The 20,537-nt window shown below is 41.2% G+C and overlaps 4 protein-coding genes across 6 annotated transcripts in view; 2 read left to right on the forward strand and 2 right to left on the reverse strand.

The window, feature by feature from the left end:
- Positions 1 to 2,192, reverse strand: part of ZNF831 (zinc finger protein 831) — a 53,891-nt gene extending 51,699 nt beyond the window's left edge. Inside the window, exon 1 of the mRNA XM_074888511.1 lies at positions 2,117 to 2,192. The gene's annotated coding sequence lies outside the window, so the exon portion shown is untranslated. The remainder of the gene's footprint in view (positions 1 to 2,116) is intronic.
- A 90-nt stretch (positions 2,193 to 2,282) lies between these two features.
- On the forward strand, positions 2,283 to 9,192 carry LOC141951819 (uncharacterized). 2 transcript variants are annotated; one of them, XM_074888514.1, is made up of 2 exons: positions 2,283 to 2,795; positions 5,952 to 9,192. In XM_074888514.1, the coding sequence occupies exons 1-2, from the start codon at positions 2,665 to 2,667 to the stop codon at positions 6,790 to 6,792; spliced, it is 972 nt and encodes a 323-aa protein (XP_074744615.1). In that variant the 5' UTR covers positions 2,283 to 2,664; the 3' UTR covers positions 6,793 to 9,192. The 2 variants fall into 2 exon arrangements, 1 of the variants encoding a protein (XP_074744615.1); XR_012631458.1 differs by lacking the exon at positions 2,283 to 2,795 and adding an exon at positions 3,894 to 3,985.
- A 1,242-nt stretch (positions 9,193 to 10,434) lies between these two features.
- On the forward strand, positions 10,435 to 11,634 carry ATP5F1E (ATP synthase F1 subunit epsilon). Its single transcript, XM_074888516.1, has 3 exons — positions 10,435 to 10,559; positions 10,744 to 10,870; positions 11,490 to 11,634. Exons 1-2 carry the CDS (start codon positions 10,528 to 10,530, stop codon positions 10,865 to 10,867), a joined length of 156 nt encoding a protein of 51 aa, XP_074744617.1. The 5' UTR covers positions 10,435 to 10,527; the 3' UTR covers positions 10,868 to 10,870; positions 11,490 to 11,634.
- An 891-nt stretch (positions 11,635 to 12,525) lies between these two features.
- On the reverse strand, positions 12,526 to 20,428 carry TUBB1 (tubulin beta 1 class VI). 2 transcript variants are annotated; one of them, XM_074888513.1, is made up of 4 exons: positions 20,367 to 20,428; positions 15,106 to 15,214; positions 14,805 to 14,915; positions 12,526 to 14,671 (listed from the first exon to the last, which is right to left on the reverse strand). In XM_074888513.1, exons 3-4 carry the CDS (start codon positions 14,863 to 14,865, stop codon positions 13,599 to 13,601), a joined length of 1,134 nt encoding a protein of 377 aa, XP_074744614.1. In that variant the 5' UTR covers positions 14,866 to 14,915; positions 15,106 to 15,214; positions 20,367 to 20,428; the 3' UTR covers positions 12,526 to 13,598. The 2 variants fall into 2 exon arrangements, with proteins under 2 accessions (XP_074744614.1, XP_074744613.1); XM_074888512.1 differs by lacking the exon at positions 20,367 to 20,428 and adding an exon at positions 16,848 to 17,112.
- Positions 20,429 to 20,537: the final 109 nt, after the last annotated feature.

Consider the following 20,537-nt stretch of genomic DNA (forward strand, 5'->3'; position numbering starts at 1 on the left):
AATAGGAGACTGCACCTAAAGTAGCTTTGGTTGATGGGGAGTGGGGGATTTTGTGTGCAGCAGTTACGGTGTGCGTACTGTCCCATCACAGGAGAAGGAAGTAGATGCCTGCCCTGTGCTCTTTATGCATACATACATGCATACATACTCAGATGGTTTCTTCACCAGCCACTTCAGCAAGTCGTATGTTCCCTATGGATCAAGCTCACAGTGCACTGCAGGGCTGTGTGTGGCTGGCAATGCACCAATGAATGTAGGGTGCTACGGCTGGATGCACCGATACTGCAGTGAGTGTGACCTGAGGTAGTGCAGAGAAGCTGTGGGTTCTGGTGGTCGGAAGGAAGGAGGAGGTGGCGAAGAGAAAGGAGCTACAGCTCCAGGAACTTTCCAGAAAGAAAGAAAAAAAAAAAAGGGGGGGGCTGGGGGAGAAAGGCAGCAGAAGGGGCAGAGGTGGAGGAATGTGATGTGAACAAATCACTGTGGTCTCTGGTGGATCCCTACCTGCTTCAGCTTGCCTAAATGGATTCATGTTTTACCTTATCTGCAGCTTTAGGCTTTTAAATCAGTAAAACTTCAAACTCACCCATATAACTTTGCTGAGAAATAGAACAGACGTGAGTAAACTTTAGATCCAAAGTTCAGTGGCTTGGACAATATTTAAGATGGCACTGTTAAATCTTTTGTTCTCACTGCTTGCCTTCTGAAGTTTTTCAGTAATAAATGATTAGGTTTCCTTGCTCTTCATTGTCTTAATTATTTTGGATGACTTTCTCATGTTCCTGTGACCCTTAAGTACTCCCAACACAGCTACTAAGGATTTCTGCCAGGAGGAGGTACATGCTATGAGTCTCCCAAGCATCCTTCTAAAGCAAGTTGCATCTAGAAATGGTATTACAGTTAATTTAAAAACAGAAGTTTAAATTGCAGTAGCTGGAAGTTTGAGGCCTTGGCAAGCTTGATGCCCTTTTCTGTTGAGACTGAACACCTGGCATCCTCTGCTGGTTCTACTGGCCACACAGTGCTCTTGAATTCTCAAATAGCTGTATGGACATAGCCATACACCTATGGAAAGATTCTTCTGAATGAAACTGCTTACCTGATTTATATCTAAAATTTGAAACAAGGAATGCAGAAGTTACTTTTCCTCAGGTTTGATATAAGAATTGGCCATACCAGTGGTGGGATTTTGGTGTTAACTTAGTAAGGATTTTTTTTACTGTAAATTAGTGACTTTGTCCTTCACTTCTTGATTTAAACAGGCTTGGGATGGCTAAAGCAGATGTATAATGGATTAACTTGTTTTACATTAATTGCAGGGCATTCTAAGGAACAGATCTATAGGGTTATAAAGTTTTTTCAATGGTGTGTAGTTGTCTAGCTTCCATGTATCCATCTGCACTACAAACTTGTTAAAGACTTGCGTTTGTGCACCTTGCTAATTGCCTGCTACTCTTGTGTCCTAAATTTACTGTGACCCTGAAACAACTTGTGTCTATATGGACACTAAAATAATACCACTTTCTTCAGTCAGCAAGAGAAATGAAGTACTTTTTAAAAGGCTTAATTTACCTGAGAAGTATTTCTTCTTGCTGACAATGAGCGTCTGTACCTGTTCAGTCATATAGCAGTTGACTGTAAATGTAAACCAGTTGTTTGTTTTGGAAAAAACAGAAAAAACTTTCACCACCATTTCCTACAACATTGCTGATCGATCTGTCTCTTGTGGTCTATACTTGCAGTTAAGCTGTACAGTCTAGCATATTTCCAATAAATGTCATACACAGTAAACCTAAGCATCCATTGCCTAGTAACTGCAACCTTTCAAAGCCCCCTGGCATTGACAGTTGGTTCAAAGGAAAGATCAGTGTCCCGTTGAGGTTCACATTTATAGAAGAACTGAAGAGTGCCAATAAAGAGAGCTTGTGTGAAAGCACAGAGTTGTTTGAGTTGTTTGAGAATCCTTCCGTTTCTTAAGGTGAAGGCTGTTCTTTCATTTGCACAGGACCTGTTCATTTCTTTCTCAAATAATTTGATAGCTTTGCTTTATATGTTGCCAGAGAATGAATTGTTCTAAAGGTGAGGATACATGTTACAACTAAACTAAGTAATTGCTTACCTTCAATGATAGGAAACAGTCCCCCTGGTTGCGCTGTCCTGCTTCTTCCCTTGCACTGAAGATAGTGGTCTTCACATCCTTTGTTGAGCCACGTCAACTTGTTGAGCCAAAAAACCATGAATATGAGTGGTGATAAAATCTTTAGGCAGCCAGCAACAAAGTGAGACATGCTGCAAGAGAAGAAATGGAGGATCTCCTTATCTATAGGAAGCTGTTGGGTGGGCTGAAATTGTATTGCCTCTGCAATGTGTACTACAATAATTTCATACTGCATCTAGTAGGAAGAGTATTTGATTCTGTAAACAATGTATGTTATTACAAGAGTAAAAATTACAGTTTTGTAAAACAGTAACATTGTTAAGTTAAAGTCTTTCATCTCAGACACATATATTACAAGCTCAGCACAAGAAGGCTTTTTTACATTTTCTTCAGCAAGGTTTGACAGTCCTTTAATCAAAAAGTTTAAAAGCACTGAGCTAAAAAAATAGTATCAGCTAAATAATATGTATATATTATCCAGCTGAATATATCAGCTAGAATATAATAAAATGAATGACAAATGTAGTAAATATTTTCCTAATCAGATACCCAATCCTTTTTACACCAAATTAAAGGAAACAGTTGCCCCTGCTGTGAATGTTGTTATTCCTGGAGCCTGTTCAACTTTGCAGATACCCTGGTAAGAAATCTGTTATATAATATGACAAATAGCATCATTTGGGTGAGTTCTTGTTAACGGGTTTTTGGGGACTATGCAGATATTACTTACCTGTGAGATAACTGCTTTGGTTTATCTAGATTTAAACTTATTTACATATAGCAGCTGCAGCAAAATCTAGTAGGTATGTTGTGAAATTGGGATTAAGGAAGTGTGTATCAGAACCTCTACTTGGAATTTATTTATGTTTTGTAGCTGTGTCATATTCCGAATGATCTAGCTGAAGTGCTACAAGCACGTAACCTTCTTAGCGTAATGCTCTATACAGTTTTATTTTCTCTATTTATAATTGCCAGTTTTGAGGGACATGCGGAAAGCTACGCAATTTCTCTGCTTTTCTTGTGAAAGAGTAGACAGAACAAATGGAAGCAGGGTGCTACTGCACAGACAGTATTTCCCTATCCGCGAAGTGAGACGCAATAATGGCCCTTATTTACCTAGGATCCTGAGTCTCCCTTGTCTTTCAAAGAAGGGCGAGCACATATGAGACTTAACAATTTCTGAAAACAGGCTCCAGCCATTTATGTCACCTAGGTGTTTTTAAAACTCTTATTCAATATTATCATTGACTGTGGACAGAATGTTTTACATTATCATGTTATGTTGTTGTAACAACATTTAAAAAGTAACACAGCTAACAAAAGTTATTAAACATATTAAAATAGGAAGTAATGCACAAGATTCTTAGAACCTGATTGTACCTGAATTCTGCTCTGCAGATCCTGGGTCCCTCCAGAGACTGTTTATGCCAGATTTTGTAGAATGGAGAGCTGAGAACTTGGATGACACTGCAAAATTATTTTTACTTTGAATCCAGGTGTCCAAAAGTTAGAAATTAATGTCTTCATCTGCTTTGTCAACTAACCTTCAAAATGTTGTCCTGTAATAAGAAACAGCACATAACTGCAACTTTATCTTAGGATTAGAGCTGATTTTGGAGTATGTTTTCTGCTGGTGCTCTGTGCAGAGTGCAGTACTTAGACAGGAGGAGATTTAATAGGAGATAAGCCTATTGTTACCAGTATGGCATGATTTCCAGTAGCTGTGGAACAGATTAGGGTCATCAGCAGAGAGAACAGCAGAGCTTTACCAGCACAGCCCAGTATGGCTTACACAGGCAGAGAAAGAAGATAAATCCACAGCTATCAAAGGTAGGAAGCTTTGTTACTGACCTGCACATTTTATACAATAGTGACCATAATTCCATGTTTCTTGACAGCGTTATTTCATAGAAAAATGTGCAATAACTTTGCCATCTTAAATTATGGCAGAAGGAACACAGTGAAGAGACGATGGAATTTATAGTGTGTGGAAATCATGTTGATACTGGCTTTTTACTGTATTGTAATTTGCCTTTTGAATAATTATTTGTTCTCCCCTGTACAAGGCACTTGAGAGATTTTTAAGATTAAAGATAAAGACAGTCACAAAATGATAGTGTTGTTAGTTACAAAGGGATTTTTTTAAGGTGTTAATTATTTTTATTGTTTTATTAAGAATATAGGGCAGCAAGCAAACTTGTAATTTCATCACGAATTATGCATGTTAAGAAAAATTCATTTGTTTTGCCTTTTGATCTTTAAACATTGTGCTCTTTATAGAATTACAACCTTGTTGCATGAGCTCTAGAATTACAGATGCATTATGAATAAATATTAAGTGTAATCAAGAACTCTCATCATTGGTACATAAGCAACTCTTTTTTTAGTCTGGTAATTTTTGTGTTGTGCTAAATCCCCACAATTTTAATATTTGAATAGTAAGACATCATTCCTGTCAACTTCAGTCCATGTTCAGCAGACACCTCCTTCAGTTAAGAGGTGACCTCAGTGGGAGTTCCCCCCACGGTGATTATGTTAAATCCATTATACACGCACCTGGATGTCAGTTGTGTAATAAGATGGGCAAAGCTTGGGTGTATTCACCTGAGAAGCTGCAGCCTCCTGTAAGTGTGTATCACTTTCTTGGTCCATAAAATGCTTTTGTGATGGCTCTCTGAAAAACTTTACGTGCATTCCTGTGCCTATGTCTGGAAAGACAACAGCAGGTTTCAACTGTTCTTCGCTTTGCAGCACAGTCTTGAGTCAAGAGAAGGCCATAGATCTCATACTATAATTAGATGCACCTTTATGAACTGGAATATAAGCTGTTCTGGTCCCTTTTTAATTAGATGTCTGCCTTCTATCAGAACTTCTCTTTAGGATATTTTAATGAAATGATTCAAACTAACCACAAATTTTAAAATTACTGTTATTACAGTACAGGTTTTATGTCCAGAGGTACAAAATATAAGAAATAAAATAAGACCTCTTTTTATCTGAAAAACTACTAGAACTGATGTTGCTGAAATGTTCATTTCTTAGTCACAGAACCAGTCTAGCATACTGGTAGCTTTCAAAAATAAATCCTGCACGCGCTGCAAAGAAAAATACTGTTTTCTTTGACATTTTTGTTAGCGTCACCAGGAAGATCCATGTTTTTTAGTTAGATGTTATGAATCAAAAGGAAATAATCCCTCATACCTTTACAGTCAGAGGCCCAGTTTGACTTGTTGCCTTTTACAACAATGTATTTTTTTTAAATCTCTCTCCATAACCAACAAGCAGCCTGGTATCTGAATATCCTATGGTATCTGGAAAAGAACAATAAAAACATTTTAATTTCCATTCTATTACACAGCTATTCTTTTATTCCAGACCTTCAGGACAGGGAGATGGCATTTGACAAGAGGGTATTTTTTGTCAGACTCTCATAGATGCTAAAATCTAGAGACATGCCAGGATAGAAGAATGTCTGCTCTATGGTACATATTAGTCTGTATTTGTACTTCTGTACTGGTCCTCTGTAAAGAAGCAATATTCTAAATAAGTCTGTGAGCTCTTATTACTATTTTTAATTTAATTTTAATTACTAGCTCCTATTACTATTTTTCTGCACCAAAAGAGAAACCAATAAGAGACATAAAGATTAAAACTCTATGCTTAGCTATTTTCAAAAGTAATATTATTTGGGTTCATTATGTCTTTTTGTTTTGTTTTGGCATGTTATAAGATATCTTTAGTTTAAGATACTTCTGATTTAACACCAGTCATGTTGTGGATTTACTTGGCTTTTCAGTGTCATCTCTTCAATCTACCTGGACCTACTTGGTCTCACTTTTGTGGCCTCCCTGGACCCCTCCAGTGTCAAGACCTCAGCCTCCTTGGAACTCTTTAAAATCCCCTTTTCAGATCCTTTGGATTTATCCAGTCTGAGCACTTTGTCCTCTGTGGACTCCTCCAGTCTCACTTCTTCATCTTCTCTGGACCTTTCAAGTCTCACACCTTCAGCCTCTTCAGACTTCTCCAGTACCTCCTCAGAGCTCTCCAGTCTCACCTCTTCAGATTCCTGGGAGCGCTCCAGTTTCACCTCTTCGATTTCACTGGACCTATCAAGTCTCACTTCATCAGGCTCTCTGGATCTCTCTGGCGACAGTTCTTCAATCTTCTTAGATCTCTCAAGTCTCACCTCTATACCCTCCCCAGATTTCTCCAGTCCTACTTCTTCACCATCTCTAGACCTTTCCAGCTTCCCTTCTTCATCCTCTCTAGATGTTTCCAGTCACGCCTCCTCAGCTTCCTTGGACTTTTCTTGTACAGTGCCTCCATCCACACTATGTGTTTCAGACCACACCTCCTCAACCTCTTCAGAATCACTAGATCTTACTGATTTTAACTATTTCATGTTTCAGGGCTCCTCTGAATTATCCTCATTGACCTCTGAGGATGTTTCTAATCTCATTGCTACACCCTTTCTGGATGTGTCCAATCTCACCTTTCAGGATGCTTCTTCCCTCACCTCCTCAGTTTCTTTGGACATTTCTAATCTCCCATCTTTAGTTCCCCCAGACCTATCCGCTGTCACATTTCTGGATGTTGCTAATTGCACCACTTCAGCTTCTCTTGATCTCAGCATTTAACCCTCTTAACACATCCCTCCTCCTCTCTGCTACCTCTCTCTATATCTTTCTAAACTTTCCTCCTTTATATGCTCTTTCCTAAATTCTGTCTCTGAAAGTTCTTATCTGAGGAAAGTTTAGGGCTTTACAAATATATCCTGGCATCTAAACAGAACTCAGCATCAAAACAGGTTGCACAAATCTATAATGGTGCCTTGTTTACAGCTGCCTAAACATCAATATATATTGTGGAATTTTTGTAGAGCACAGCTTCTGTCACTAATCTAATTTCCATTCTGTCTCAGCATGGTACCTCTCCCAAAGGTTTAACTTTTATAATTAACGCTGAATTTTTATCTATCGAGATCAACAAATACTAAACAGAGCTAAACATGCAAATAATTGCATCCACGTTGTATATCTCCACTATGGATTTAAATCTGAGTGCATTGCACAGAATTGCAGGCAGAGGCACTTCATGTGGAGGTACAGAGAGAGAAGATGTGGTGGGAAAAGAAAACTGGGGGAAAAAGAGCAGGTGAGAGACAAGGGTAGGGAGAGGAATAGGAGAAGGTGTGGGGCAGGAATAGAGGGACACGTAGCTGGAAGAAAGATGTCCAACTCTGCTAGCATGACTTTTTTTCTGCCAAGCCGTATTTGTGGCCTGGGCTACCCACGAGGCTTAAAATAATCTTATTGATAACTATTTTAGCTATCAAATAATCAGAAGTTACCATCAAAACAGCATTTGTATGTTACATCCCCTTTATCAATATATGTAAGTAGTGCAGTTGTGTTGCATCAAATGTGTTCCATAAGTAGCAGAGAGAGGCTTCCTTAAATCTTTGGTGCTTTCTTGTATCTTTTTGATATCATTGGTATAGTTGGGTTTTAGAAAACAAGTATGTTTTGTTTCAATATCATACCACTGGTACCCTTTCTGTGTTAAAAGCACTGTCATCATAACAAATATTTTTTAACTGATTTAATTTTTACAGGTTGGAAAGCTTTGCTCTAATATGCCATGTCTGTCTCAAAATTAGGATAAAAAGGGCTCACAGAAAAAATAAATAAGGAAATAAATGCATGAAATAAGAATTATTTTCGGTCTCATTTATGCTTCTTATTTCCTTAAAAGTATGTAGGAAAGATTGTAATACATGGATTTTAGAAATGAATCCTGAATTCAGTAGGAGAAAAGTTGTTTAGCAGTATAAAAAAAAAAATCACAAATCATTAGTCCAAATGGAAGGAACTAGAGTAATGTAGCATCCTAAAGTGTCCACTTTCAAAAATGTCATCACAACTGGCACTAACTAGAGTCTTCTTCAGTAATCTCAGCAGAGAGATTAAGTAGGCAAATTAAGGATGGGAAATTCTTTACATCTTTCCACTCTTTCTTCCTGGTTAGTATTCCTACTAATGCACTATTAGGCAGTCTTCTCTCACTGTCATATGCTATCCTGGAGACAGACTGACGTAGCAGAGGATCACCTCCTCCAAGCTCAGGAGTGATGCATCCCAACAAAGATCAGAAGTCAGGCAAAAATGCCAGGAGGCCTGTGTGGATGAACAAGGAGCTCCTGGACAAGCTCAAACACAAAAACGAAGCCTACAGAGGGTGGAAGCAAGGACAGGTAGGCTGGGAGGGATACAGAGAAACGGAGCAGCCAGAAATCAGGTTAGGAAGGCCAAAGCCCTGATAGAATTAAATCTGACCAGGGACATCAAGGACAACAAGAAAAACAAGGGATATCAAGGACAACAAGAAAAACAAGGTATATCAGTGATAAAAGGAAGACTAGGGAGAACGTGGGCCCTCTCCAGAAGGAAACAGGAGACCTAGTTACCCGGGATATGGAGAAGACTGAGGTACTCCATTACTTTTTTGCCTCGGTCTTCACCAGCAAGTGCTCCAGCCACACCACCTAAGACACAGAAGGCAAAGGCAGGGACTGAGAGAAGGAAGACCCCCCCACTGTAGGTGCAGATCAGGTTCAAGACCACCTAAGAAACCTGAAGGTTCACAAGTCCATGGGACTGATGAGATGCATCTGCGGGTCCCGAGGGAACTGGTGGATGAAGGGGCTCAGCCACTATCCATCATATTTGAGAAGTCGTGGCAGTCCAGTGAAGTTCCCACTGACTGGAAAAGGGGAAACATAACCCCCATTTTGAAAAAGGGAAAAAAGGAAAACCTGGAGAACTACAGGCCAGTCAGCCTCACCTCTGTGCCTGGCAAGATCATGGAGCGGATCCTCCTGGAAACTGCTGGGGCACATGGAAAATAAGGAGGTGATTGGTGACAGCCAACATGGCTTCACTAAGGGCAAATCCTGCCTGACAAATTTGGTGGCCTTCTACAACGGGGTTATAGCGTTGGGGGATAAGGGAAGAACAACTGACATCATCTACCTGGACTTGTGCAAAGCGTTTGACACAAAGCCTCTGTGCAAAAAGAACCAAAGTCCCCAGCATTTCCTCAAGATCTGCACAGCTTCTGGAGGATTTGTATCTATTTTTGATGTGGTTTGGCTCTGGACAGAAGGAATAGAGAAAAGATGTATACATGCTTAAATGCAAGGATTTAATAAAAACCCAATCCATAATCTCCTTAAATCCTTAGTCCCAATTATTTAAATGAACATTAGATTAGGACCAAATTGTTTCCTTATCAAACATGATTCAAGTCTTCTCATAACTTTTTGCTTATTTTATATGGAAAATTGTCTATTTTTCCATTAAGTGTTGACAGACTATGATAGCTTCTAGTTTGCTATGTTGTCTTTCATGTATTTGTTTAGCGCAAATGACTGAATATAATTTCAGGTGTGTGCATAAATGGTTTTACATACAAAAGAATCCCTTGCTAAAACATCATGCCTGATGGGATAAGACTGAATATTGCGCAGTTTGGCCACGCATGGATTAAAACTCCAAACGGAAGACAGTCTGTTTATAAAAACCATAGGCTCCACTGCTTGTAAACCACTTTCTTCTTTGCAGTCTTATCTAGAAAACGCTAAGAACCGATGGCATAGAGGGGTAATGAATTAGCTGAAAGAAAACATGCTTTTAAACACTTGCTTGGATTATTAATTACAACAGAACTACTTAGGAATGAATTAAGATGTAACTAACGTACGTGCTATATAACTAGCCATTAGCCTCATAGAAGAATCAGGCCTTAATTTCTATTCTTTAATTAATTGACGCGTAGTGTGTTTCTGACAAATTACCGGCTCTGAATCACGGACGATCACACGCACACCCGCTTTTTTGGACCCCCGAGGCAGGTCCCAGCTGGCCACACCTGGAGGCGGAGCTGAGACCTTCCCAAACAGGGAAGGCCCCAACCTTCCCACACAGTTCCTACGAGAGGGAACTGGGAGAAACGCGTCGGTGTAGTGTGGTGCCGACCACATCCCTGTGGCTGGGCTGGGCGCCTCCTGCTTCCCTGCCGCGGGTCAGCGCTGAGCTCCCGCGGCTGCAAGGCAGCGGCCGGCGGCGGCCGGGGCTCCTCAGAGGGAAAGGCCGGGGTTCGCGGGCCTCATTCAGCCCTCTGATTGGTCGCTGCAGGGGAGGGCGCTGTGACTGGAGGAGAGAATGGTAGTTGCCATTGGTCAGACTCCCTGAGGTAATGCGGATTCCCACTGGCTAAAGGCTCAGTCCTGCTTGTTGATTGGCTAGAGCGCAGCGCTGTGGTCCTTCCCCTTCCGGTGGGCGCTGACCTTGCCCGGGAGAGGAGCCGCAGCCATGGTGGCGTACTGGCGGCAGGCCGGGCTCAGGTACCCGCCGGGCGGCGACAAGGCCCCTCTCGCGACTTCCTTGCGATAACTGTAGCGGCCGGAGGCGAGGGCCTGGCAGGGAGGGTTGGCGGGGTCACAGCGGCGCTTCTGGAGGCAGAAGAGCTTTTGGGACGGGTTTGATCCTCACCTCCGTTTTCTTCTCCCTTTTCTCTCCTATCTCTAGTTACATCCGGTATTCCCAGATCTGTGCTCAGGTTGTTAGAGCAGCAATGAAGCCTCAGTACAAAGCGGAGGCCGAGAGGGCGGCGATGGCCACTGTGAAAACTGTGAAACCCAAGAAGGAATAAAATGTAAGTAAATTGAGTGGGCTGGGGTGCCTTATTAGAGCTTTTTATAGGAGGAGTGTTGGTTTCCCAGTGTAAGGTTAATGAAGCACCTAGCTGCTTGTGTCATTTCGTGCTGTATGTGGCAAATCAGCTCTGATCTTCATGCATGAAACTGGAATGGATTTCAGACGGGTTTAGTGCAAATGTGTGCAGATGTCTCAGCATCCTGATTACATGTGGGATAGGAAACTGCTTAATCTCATTAGCTCAGTAAAGTGAGATGTTCTGTCCATCAAGCCCTGCTTTGAACGATTTGGTGTTTGGTCAAAGTTGTTACGGTTTAAGCAAAACAGCTGGGTTTCTGTGGTGATGTTCATAGGTTTCCCGACAGACAGCCTCTCTGAACTACTGTTTCCCCTATCAGCAGACTTATTTGCTTAAGGGTTATCTACTGTCTGTGAAAGATCGATGCTACTTGTACCTTTATTTGTGACATTGCATATATCGCATGCAGCTGAAATCACTCCTGTTCCAAGTAGAACAGCTTCTAGTCCTGATCTGAGATTAAATGTTATTACCTTTTGTTTGAAGCACACCTTGTACGTATTCTTGAATTGAATAACTTGTATTTTAAATCCCATAGGAACTGATCTGTGGTGAATACTCTTAACAGCAAACTGCAAAGCTGTAGGCAAGCTCAAGACTCTGCAATATAATGTCATCACATCAACTGTAAAACTTGCCTCTCTATGTAAAGCAGCATGCTAATAAATGTAATTTCTGTTAAATGAATGTGTGGAAAGTGTTGTTCCTCTTGAAACCAACTACTCCATTTGCAGAGACATTTATCTTTCTCTTATGTTAAAAATACATGACTGTTATCAGAGTCCACCATTCTGTAGCGACATGTCTTTAAGGCAAATCTTTTGTTGGATTTCATGCTGATATTCCAGATACATAATGAATGAGAAATTTAATTGTTGTTTAAAACTTTTCTGCACTAAAACCTATGTCAAAAGAGAATATAGGCATGTAATTTCAATAATTAAAAATATCTGTCAGTTCTCTCCACAGGAAGTGGTATACTGTTGGCTTTAAAATTCTCTGTTGTCATGGTGTTCATCTTCCATTTGTGCTTGGAACAAAACTAACTCAGTGAAAAACCAGTTTGGCAAGGCTGGGTTACAACTAAACTGGAAGCAGGCTATTTTGCTGTGGGTGTGCTGCAGGGGATCTCATCTCCAGAGCTGTCTGAACACTGAGCAGTGAAGCGGGAGCTGGAGACCTGGCATCCTGTAAGAGCTGGAGAAGGAGGCGCAGAAAGCCCTGGGCTGTACTCTGATCACACAGCTACTGGTTGTCCTTTGTGTTACCACTTTGTCACTTTACTGGGGGGAAGAGGGACACGTGTTCACTGGAAAGCAGTGGGAATGGAGGGTGACACTGCCGCCGTGCTTGCCTGGGGGCCGAAGTCATACTTCCAGCTGTGCTGGTTTGGGGGAGGTGTTTGCGTGTTCCTGCTGCTGTGTGTCTTCACAGCACATGTACCTGTCCCACTGCACGGGAGGAAATGGAGCACACTTACAGAATGTGTGTGTTCCCCTAGACACTTCTGCTGTTGACTAATGCATGAGGCATTACGTTCTTCACAGTATAATAAACTCTCTCTTCTAAAAGTATAATAAAAAAAGCTCAATTTTTTAATGTATTTTAAAGTTAGTCCTTACAAGAATAAACTATGATCTTTGTCTATCAAATAGCTCAAGTATTAAAGTATTTTATAGAATGCTATATAATTTTTATTTAAAGAATATTATAAATACAGTGTTAAGTAGATGGCTGTGACTGGCAAGAAAGTTTTTTTTTTTCCTGAAGTCAAGATAAGTTTTTGATTTAGTGATTGCCGTTGAACTTAGATCTAACTAGCTGCAAACCATTCTATCCATTTTGCTGTACTGAATGACAGGAAAAAATTTACAGTAGTTAGTACATGGGGGGAAAAAAATACCACACCAAAGCTTTTACACAGTGTTCACAACTTTGTATGCTAATATAACTCAATCTATAGTTTGAAATAGAAACAAACCACACAATGATAATGAATGCAAGCTCTGCAATAATCTAAGCCAGCAATGTGATAGAACTATTAAAGTACTTCAAAAAAAAGTAAGAATGTGCATATTCAGTCTTGCTGCATGTTGTTTCCCCTCCCCCTGTAACTTAAGGAACTGAACTTGTCTGGAGATTCCATCAGTCTGTGGAGTGTGTAATAAAATAGGTACTGCCCTTATAGGCCTTACAGGTGTGCCTGTGCTCCTGAAACAGTAACAAGTTCACAAACACAACACAGACTGTGTTCACCTGAGAATAAATAAATTTGATGCGTTGATAGCATATTTTGCTGTTGCTTATGATCTTGATATATATGCACAGACACAGAGGCTGTATATTACATTCAGTATCTGGTGATTCTAAAAGTGAATACACTTACAAGGAAGGCTGTTACGAGACAACTTGTCTTCGTAGTGGCTCTTTTTTGGGAGAGAATTGGTGGCAATGGTTGTTCAGGAGAGTAAAGCAGAGCTGCCATTAATTTCAAAAGCATTGTATTGTAATATTGGATATATTTTGGCCAGATGCAGAGAAAAAATTCTGAAGGTGTTATTTTTGGTATGCAGATGATGGCTACTGCTTTTTCTTTAGTGAGTGTCAGCAGGCTTGTTAGGGCCATGTTTTGCTATTACCATTGGGTTTACAGTGCTTCCTTTTCTGAGCTGGCTTCCACTTCTACCTCTTCATATTCCTCAACATCTGCAGTGGCATCCTGGTACTGCTGGTACTCGGACACGAGGTCATTGGTGTTACCTTCTGCTTCAGAAAACTCCATCTCATCCATCCCTTCACCAGTATACCAATGGAGAAACGCTTTTCTTCTGAACATAGCTGAGAACTGTTCGGAAACCCTGATGAAGAGCTCCTGAATGGCTGTGTTATTGCCAATAAAGGTAGCGGCCATCTTCAAGCCTCGTGGTGGTATGTCACACACAGCCACTTTGACGTTATTAGGGATCCACTCCACAAAGTAGGAACTATTCTTGGTCTGGACAGCCAGCAACTGCTCATCCACTTCTCGGGTAGACATTCGGCCTCTGAAGATGCATGCCACGGTCAAGTAACGTCCACGACGAGGGTCGCAGGCTGCCATCATGTTGCGCGCATCAAACATTTGTTGAGTAAGCTCTGGCACTGAGAGGGCTCTGTACTGTTGGCTACCTCGAGCTGTCAGCGGAGCAAAGCCTGGCATAAAGAAATGCAGGCGAGGAAAGGGCACCATGTTAACAGCCAGCTTCCTCAGATCTGCGTTCAGTTGACCAGGAAAACGGAGCGAGGTTGTGACGCCGCTCATCGTTAGGGATACTAAGTGGTTGAGGTCACCATAGGTGGGATTGGTGAGCTTTAAAGTTCTAAAACATATATCGTACAGAGCTTCATTGTCAATGCAAAAGGTTTCATCTGTATTCTCTATTAGCTGATGGATGGAGAGGATGGCATTATATGGCTCTACGACCGTGTCGGATACTTTGGGTGAAGGCACAACACTGAAAGTGTTCATAATCCTGTCAGGATATTCTTCTCTGATCTTGTTGATGAGGAGCGTGCCCATACCTGAGCCTGTGCCACCACCAAGCGAATGGATGAGCTGGAATCCCTGAAGGCAGTCACAGCTCTCACACTCGTTCCTGACCACATCCATGACGTTTTCAATCAGTTCAGCGCCTTCTGTGTAATGGCCCTTGGCCCAGTTGTTTCCAGCACCTGAATTACCTGTAAACAGAATTACAGAAATAACAGCCACAAAGTTAACAATAAAATTTTTAAAGGCTATGAAGATGGGAGTTAAAAGGTCATTTTGGGACAGTTGACTCTAATTAGTTTGCTGACAGGATGCTGTACATACCATGAATAAAATTGTCAGGTCGAAAGAGTGGGCCTATTTTGCTAGACCGTACACTGTCCATCGTACCAGGTTCCAGGTCCACCAAGATAGAACGGGGCACGTATTTATGGGCTAGGACAAAAGAAAATCAATGCAAATAATTATTGTTAGAAGTCAAAGAGACAGGCTTATAATCTACTCTGAAAAAATCTGACCCACCTACAGTGATTTGGGGATTTTTTTTTTTTTAATTACTTATTGTAACCTTCATGTTGGCTCTGCTACTTGCCATGCCAACACCTTATCAGTGCTGAGCACTTACAGTAAGCCTCATTGAAGTACACGCTAATTCGCTCAAGCTGCAGTGACGCATCCCCACGGTAGTTTCCAGCAATGTCAATTCCATGTTCATCACTTATCACCTCCCAGAACTGAAAAAGGAAAGAAAGGTTCAATACACTCAAATTTTGGTTTTTTTCAGGACAATGTGTTCAACACCAGCTCTGCTGCTCTCATGCCTGATGGCACATAAAGTAGGAACTGTGCCTGAAGGGGGGGGGTGTTTTGCCATTTACATATTAGATCAGAGAGGGGCTCCTCTTTTCCCCCCTCCCCAAATAAGTGCAAGAGAAAAGTTTAGTAGACCATTTATGCTGCTTAGCCATCGCCCATGCACTAATAGGTGGAGGCCCTCAATTTGTTCTCTTTATAGTAAAGGAAAATTGGTATTAATTTAAATAACACAGGTACTAGTTGGTATGAAGTTAACAAAAAAGTCGGGGGGGGGGGGGGGGCGGGATTGGGAGAGTTGTTTTGAAACCTGCCACGTACAAGTGGGACTGTGGCATGGCAAAGCTGGCTCAAAGTTGTGTGTGAGCAATGCTTTCCACAAACAGATGTTGGTTCTAAATGTTCTATCTTGACACTCATATGGATGTCTTGTACTGCGGCTCTTATCTAGGCAGCAGCCACAGCAGTCTTAATGTAGACACACCCACTCACTATAATGACCAGGCTATTTTAATTTTAAAGGTCTTCTGGTTTATCGTGCAGTCTCTTTTTGAGTGTACAAATACACCATGCCAACATGTATTAGAGAGTGTGTGTGTGTATGTGTGTGTGCACTTTTCTACAGGTCTCACTAGACATAAGCAGTTTCCAGGTCAAAGCCAACAGAAAAAGTACAGACCTTTCAACTATCACACTGGCTGCATTCAAACTATCTGGGTCTAACATGACATTCCCTGTCCATCCACAGCTTCATGTGCCAATAAAGGGAATCAAGGTGAGATTTGTGGGAGCAAGAAATGGAGGAAGAACACAACAGAACAACCCTTCAGCTATCATGTGTCTTCAAAGACGTTCCAGCCCCAAATTAACTCAGATACTTTTATTTGACAACTTCCTACTTATCAATAAAAAAAAGATGGACATCACAGGGCAAAAAGCAATGCATTTTTTTTTCCCTCCTGGCACAGAAAGTCAGCAGAGAGTGACTTTTCTCTAAGTAACAGCAAAATACTCCAAATGACACCGCTACCTCTCGCAGGAGGCCCATTAGGCAGGAATCCTTAACTGCACTTTGTGCTACTCTTAGAAAGACCTAACTGGTCACTGATAGCACAGGTCATTCTGTTGACTAATAGAATCCCATATTAATTATTATAATGTGGCAGAGTTATTGCTGTATGGCATCACAACTTTACAGCCCTGGAATTACTGGCTCCTTCACTTGTCCCAGTATTTTGCAGACTAGATTAGTGCCCCTGGGAATAATGAAATTCCCAGCAGGAATGCTCTGGAGCACTTATAATCACTGTGCCATAGTTATTGCAGCTGTTTCATGCACTGACAGGCTTTAATTTAAAGGTTAATGAACCTTTGCATAAGGAGCAAGCCCATCTTATGACTTTAATATCAAAGTAGTCATATTCACTGCTAATGTGCCATGCATCCTATCACTGAGTTAACAAATTGTTCCCTCCAAAAGTCCCCATCCGTTAAGGATGTTTGACCCGCTACCACTGATCGCACTTAATGACCAATATTGAAAAGAGACCTTACCTTAGCTCCAATTTGGTTCCCACACTGGCCAATCTGAAGGTGCACAATTTCACGCATTTTGCGTAGCTTAGACCTGTTGGTGGCTACAACCTAACACAGGTTTCCCAGGTGCAGAACAAGCCCTCTTTCTGGTGCTGTATCAGCTACACCCAGGGCAGCCTGCCCCAAGGGGCCTTTTTATACTACAGGGACTGTCACTCAGCCAGCAAGGGGAGTAGCCAACTCCTCAGGCTGCTCATCAAAGCATTTCACAAGGGAAAGTGTCTATTCACTGCCTGTGTACAGCGTACAAGAGCACAGGTACATTCCTGAGTGGCTTGGAAGAGAAAATTGTCACATGCACCCCATTACAATTAATCCCAGCTCTCTGTGCAGCAAACAGTGTGATTCATTAATATCTGCGCACATTGTATTTGTGTTTCATTATTTTATACATAATATATATACAAATATATACACATATAGAGATTATAGCCAAAAATGAATGATCTTAATTTTTTAAGTACATGTGCTTCTGCTGCATAATTTAAATTTTAACATCATATAAGTCATAGAGGACAACATCCATAATAAAAACAATAATAACTTTTGAGCAGCAGCCTCCTATAACCACAACATTCAGCGCATTGCCAGGCAAATTTGCAGTTCACTAACAAGCATCATTCTCAGTGTTTAACTGCACGAAGGAGGGGAACAGGATCAGTAACAAAAAAAACCACTTTGTAAAGCATAACTATAACATTGCACTCTCAGTGATATATGTTCCTTTAATAAGAATCCACCTATTTCAGCCCATCTAAAATCTGAATCAACCTGTGACTAACTTGCACAGATGCTCTCTCTCTCTCTTCCTCTCCTGACATTAAGAAATACAGTATTTCTTACATATCTTGTTTTCTTATATCTGAGATGTAGTATTTCAGAACTTGCCAGGAAAATGCTAGAGGTGAACACCCAGTTCCTCTGAAGTTAACTATAATGTTCACTGTGTGAAATATGTCACTGCATTAAAGGAAACGATGCGAGGCTGAGCAAAACATGACACAGTCATGTCCCCTGCTGATAAACAGGACTAATATCACTGAGCAACAGAAACCCAGAATGGACTGTCTTCTGGAAGCTTATAGTAGTTTTATTACCTGTCAGGCGACTGTCAGTGCTTTGCAAGTGTTCCTTTTAAGGATAGGAAAAGGAACTATAATTAGGAAAGCACCTTAAATTATTTTGTATAAAAAGATGACAGTGGAAGGACTTGACTCATTGAAAGTAACTACCACTTTATGGGGTGCTAGAGATAAGGAATCTCTGACCTTCCATATTGTTCCAAAAGAAAAATCAGCTTATTCCAGACTTCCCCACCACAGATGACTTCCACTTCTTCCACCAGCAAATGGAGGAACAGACAAAGTTTAGCACAGAAGCACACTGCAAAAAAGTAGCTAGCGAACATTCTGTTATCCTCTGCGAAGCTATGAGCCAGACTTATGAGGGAGCAATAAATGCAAGACCTTAAATTCAGGTAGATTACTTTCATTTCTCTAAAACATAATAGTTTCATCATTTTCCGAAAAATAAGTATTCTCTGAACCGTTCAGTTTACTCAGCAAGACAACATAAGTTAGTCCCATTGTAGGTATTTTCTGCAATGGTAGTGGCTATCTTCTACAATTTCCTAAAACAAAATTCTGGAAAGGTTATTTGGACATTTACTTTGAAAGCACATTTCATTTTATTCATGCACATTTCATATTTATTTTTCCCAACTATGCTTAACTAAAAGTAATAGTGTAATTCTGAGTTGTAGATTCAATTGCTGCATTTGGAATGGGAGTTGTACTGACACAATGTGTCAGATGCTACTGACACTAAATAACTACTACTTAAAATACGCAATGTATTAATCTACAATAGCCACAATTTATGAAGAGGCTGAAGATGCTAATTCACTGTCCAAAAAAATTGGCAAAATAATTTCAGCAATAAATATACTCACTGAGAGCATCTCACAAGCAAAGGAAAAAAAAAAAAAGGGAAGTGAAAAAAAAAATGCAATCACTTAACATTGTTTTTTCTCTTGCTAAAAATAGTTCCCTGGAATCATGCACCTCCTCTGAAGCACTTCCTTATAGTCTTATAAATTATGGCACATGACACGAAGTACCTGAGGTGGTTTGTGAAGAGGAGGTGGTTTTGTGCCCCTTTTCCCTCTCCTCCTCAACTGCGTATCTGTGAACCTCCAAGTCTGTCTTTATACCAAACCTGGTATATGAAAAGCCTGTTTCTGTGTAGATTTTGTTTGCAGGCCTGTCATTCCTCAGCTCTGAGAAACCTCAAGCCTGTTAACTGCCCAAGTGCACTTCCCAGGCACAGCCATTGAACATGTGCTATTGCAGATTAGCGCCCTGAGCGTCACCAGAGAAAGAGGAGACGGTGGCGGAAGGGTTGGCTTCGAGGGCCTTTGGCACTGCGGAGATTAGGAGCAGCCTGGCACTGGGCACAGCTGCTACCACCCTGCCCCGCAGTCTATTATCAGGCTGCCCACTGCTTCTATTGCCTTCAGAGTGGGCCCTAGATATCAAAGCCCTGATGCTGGGTGTAAGCTGAGACCACAAACAAGCCAGGTTTTTTCAGCTACTGTTTTTTTTACTTTGTTTCTGTTTTTCTTGGGGGTTTTTTGTTTTGGGTTTTTTTTGTTTGTTTTTTTTTTGTTTTTTTTTTTTTAAATGTGACCACAGTACCCACTAGCAACAAATACGCATGTGCAGGGAAGAGTTTGGTCAAAGAGCCAAAAAGGTCGACTGCACAGCAGCCAGGCTCAATTCTCACTCTGCTGTTGCTTTTGCTGCATTGGTTCTCAGTGCCTCAGTTTCTCTATTAACGTGGAGCTAATAAACCTCATGTCTTTTATAGAAAGTGCTGAGAGCTAAGGATGAAAAGCTATGAGGGAAGACCTGGCTGTGGTTTACTAAACCTGTTTACCAAATGTGAAAGCTCTAGCCAACATATGGAAACAAGACTGGTAGTCCACTCATGCAGATACTTAAACCTTCTTCAGGAAAATTAGCAAACTACTTTTTACTATTGTCTAAATCTTGTAGCAGATAATAAAGAATCTTCAAATGTCCTGAACCCTAAAGAATAACCTAAAAAACAGACACAGGCCTGCATTCTTTTGTAAATTGTAGTATAAAAGGGCTCAAGACTTGGGACTAGCAAAAAAACCCAACCCAACCCAACCAAAAGCCCAGCCTGCTGCTCTATGCAATCACGCAGTTGCTGGGCACAGTCTTACCCAACGCTGGTGTGTGAGGCCAAAGGTAAAGAAACCTGTAAGCCAGCCCCAGGGGGGCTGCATCGCTCCCAGATACAAGTACCCTTGTCACAAACCCCCTGTTGACAGCAACTGCGTATAGCGACTCACCACAATATTTTAACAGCTTTTTTTTTTTTTTTTTGGGGGGGGGGGGAATATATGCTCAAAATTGCTTCATTTTTGAGCACGTGAGATGGAGACTTCACCCGGGGGCACCAGTGGGGCCCTGGACGGGGCCATCTCAGGTGTTTGTTCCTTACCCCCCGAATTCCTGAGACACCCTTGGGAAGGTCTCAGCGACGTACCCGCTGTACCTGCCCTGAGCGCAGCGCCCATCAGAACCCGCTGATCAACACGCAGTAAGGGACACCCAGGGG

This window comes from Strix uralensis, chromosome 18, assembly GCF_047716275.1.
Source record: "Strix uralensis isolate ZFMK-TIS-50842 chromosome 18, bStrUra1, whole genome shotgun sequence".
Classification (NCBI taxonomy): domain Eukaryota; kingdom Metazoa; phylum Chordata; class Aves; order Strigiformes; family Strigidae; genus Strix; species Strix uralensis.

What these genes read in the sequence shown, in the direction of transcription:
- LOC141951819 (XM_074888514.1), top strand. Translation starts at nt 2,665, where the DNA reads ATGAATGACAAATGTAGTAAATATTTTCCTAATCAGATACCCAATCCT. An exon ending in TCAACTTTGCAGATACCCTG is followed by an intron (nt 2,796 to 5,951) that starts GTAAGAAATCTG and finishes TTGGCTTTTCAG; the next exon opens with TGTCATCTCTTCAATCTACC.
- ATP5F1E (XM_074888516.1), top strand. Translation starts at nt 10,528, where the DNA reads ATGGTGGCGTACTGGCGGCAGGCCGGGCTCAG. An exon ending in TGGCGGCAGGCCGGGCTCAG is followed by an intron (nt 10,560 to 10,743) that starts GTACCCGCCGGG and finishes TCCTATCTCTAG; the next exon opens with TTACATCCGGTATTCCCAGA.
- TUBB1 (XM_074888512.1), bottom strand. Translation starts at nt 16,904, where the DNA reads ATGCGTGAAATTGTGCACCTTCAGATTGGCCAGTGTGGGAACCAAATT. An exon ending in GTACTTCAATGAGGCTTACT is followed by an intron (nt 14,916 to 15,105) that starts GTAAGTGCTCAG and finishes CTTTTGTCCTAG; the next exon opens with CCCATAAATACGTGCCCCGT. An exon ending in ACCTGACAATTTTATTCATG is followed by an intron (nt 14,672 to 14,804) that starts GTATGTACAGCA and finishes TTCTGTTTACAG; the next exon opens with GTAATTCAGGTGCTGGAAAC.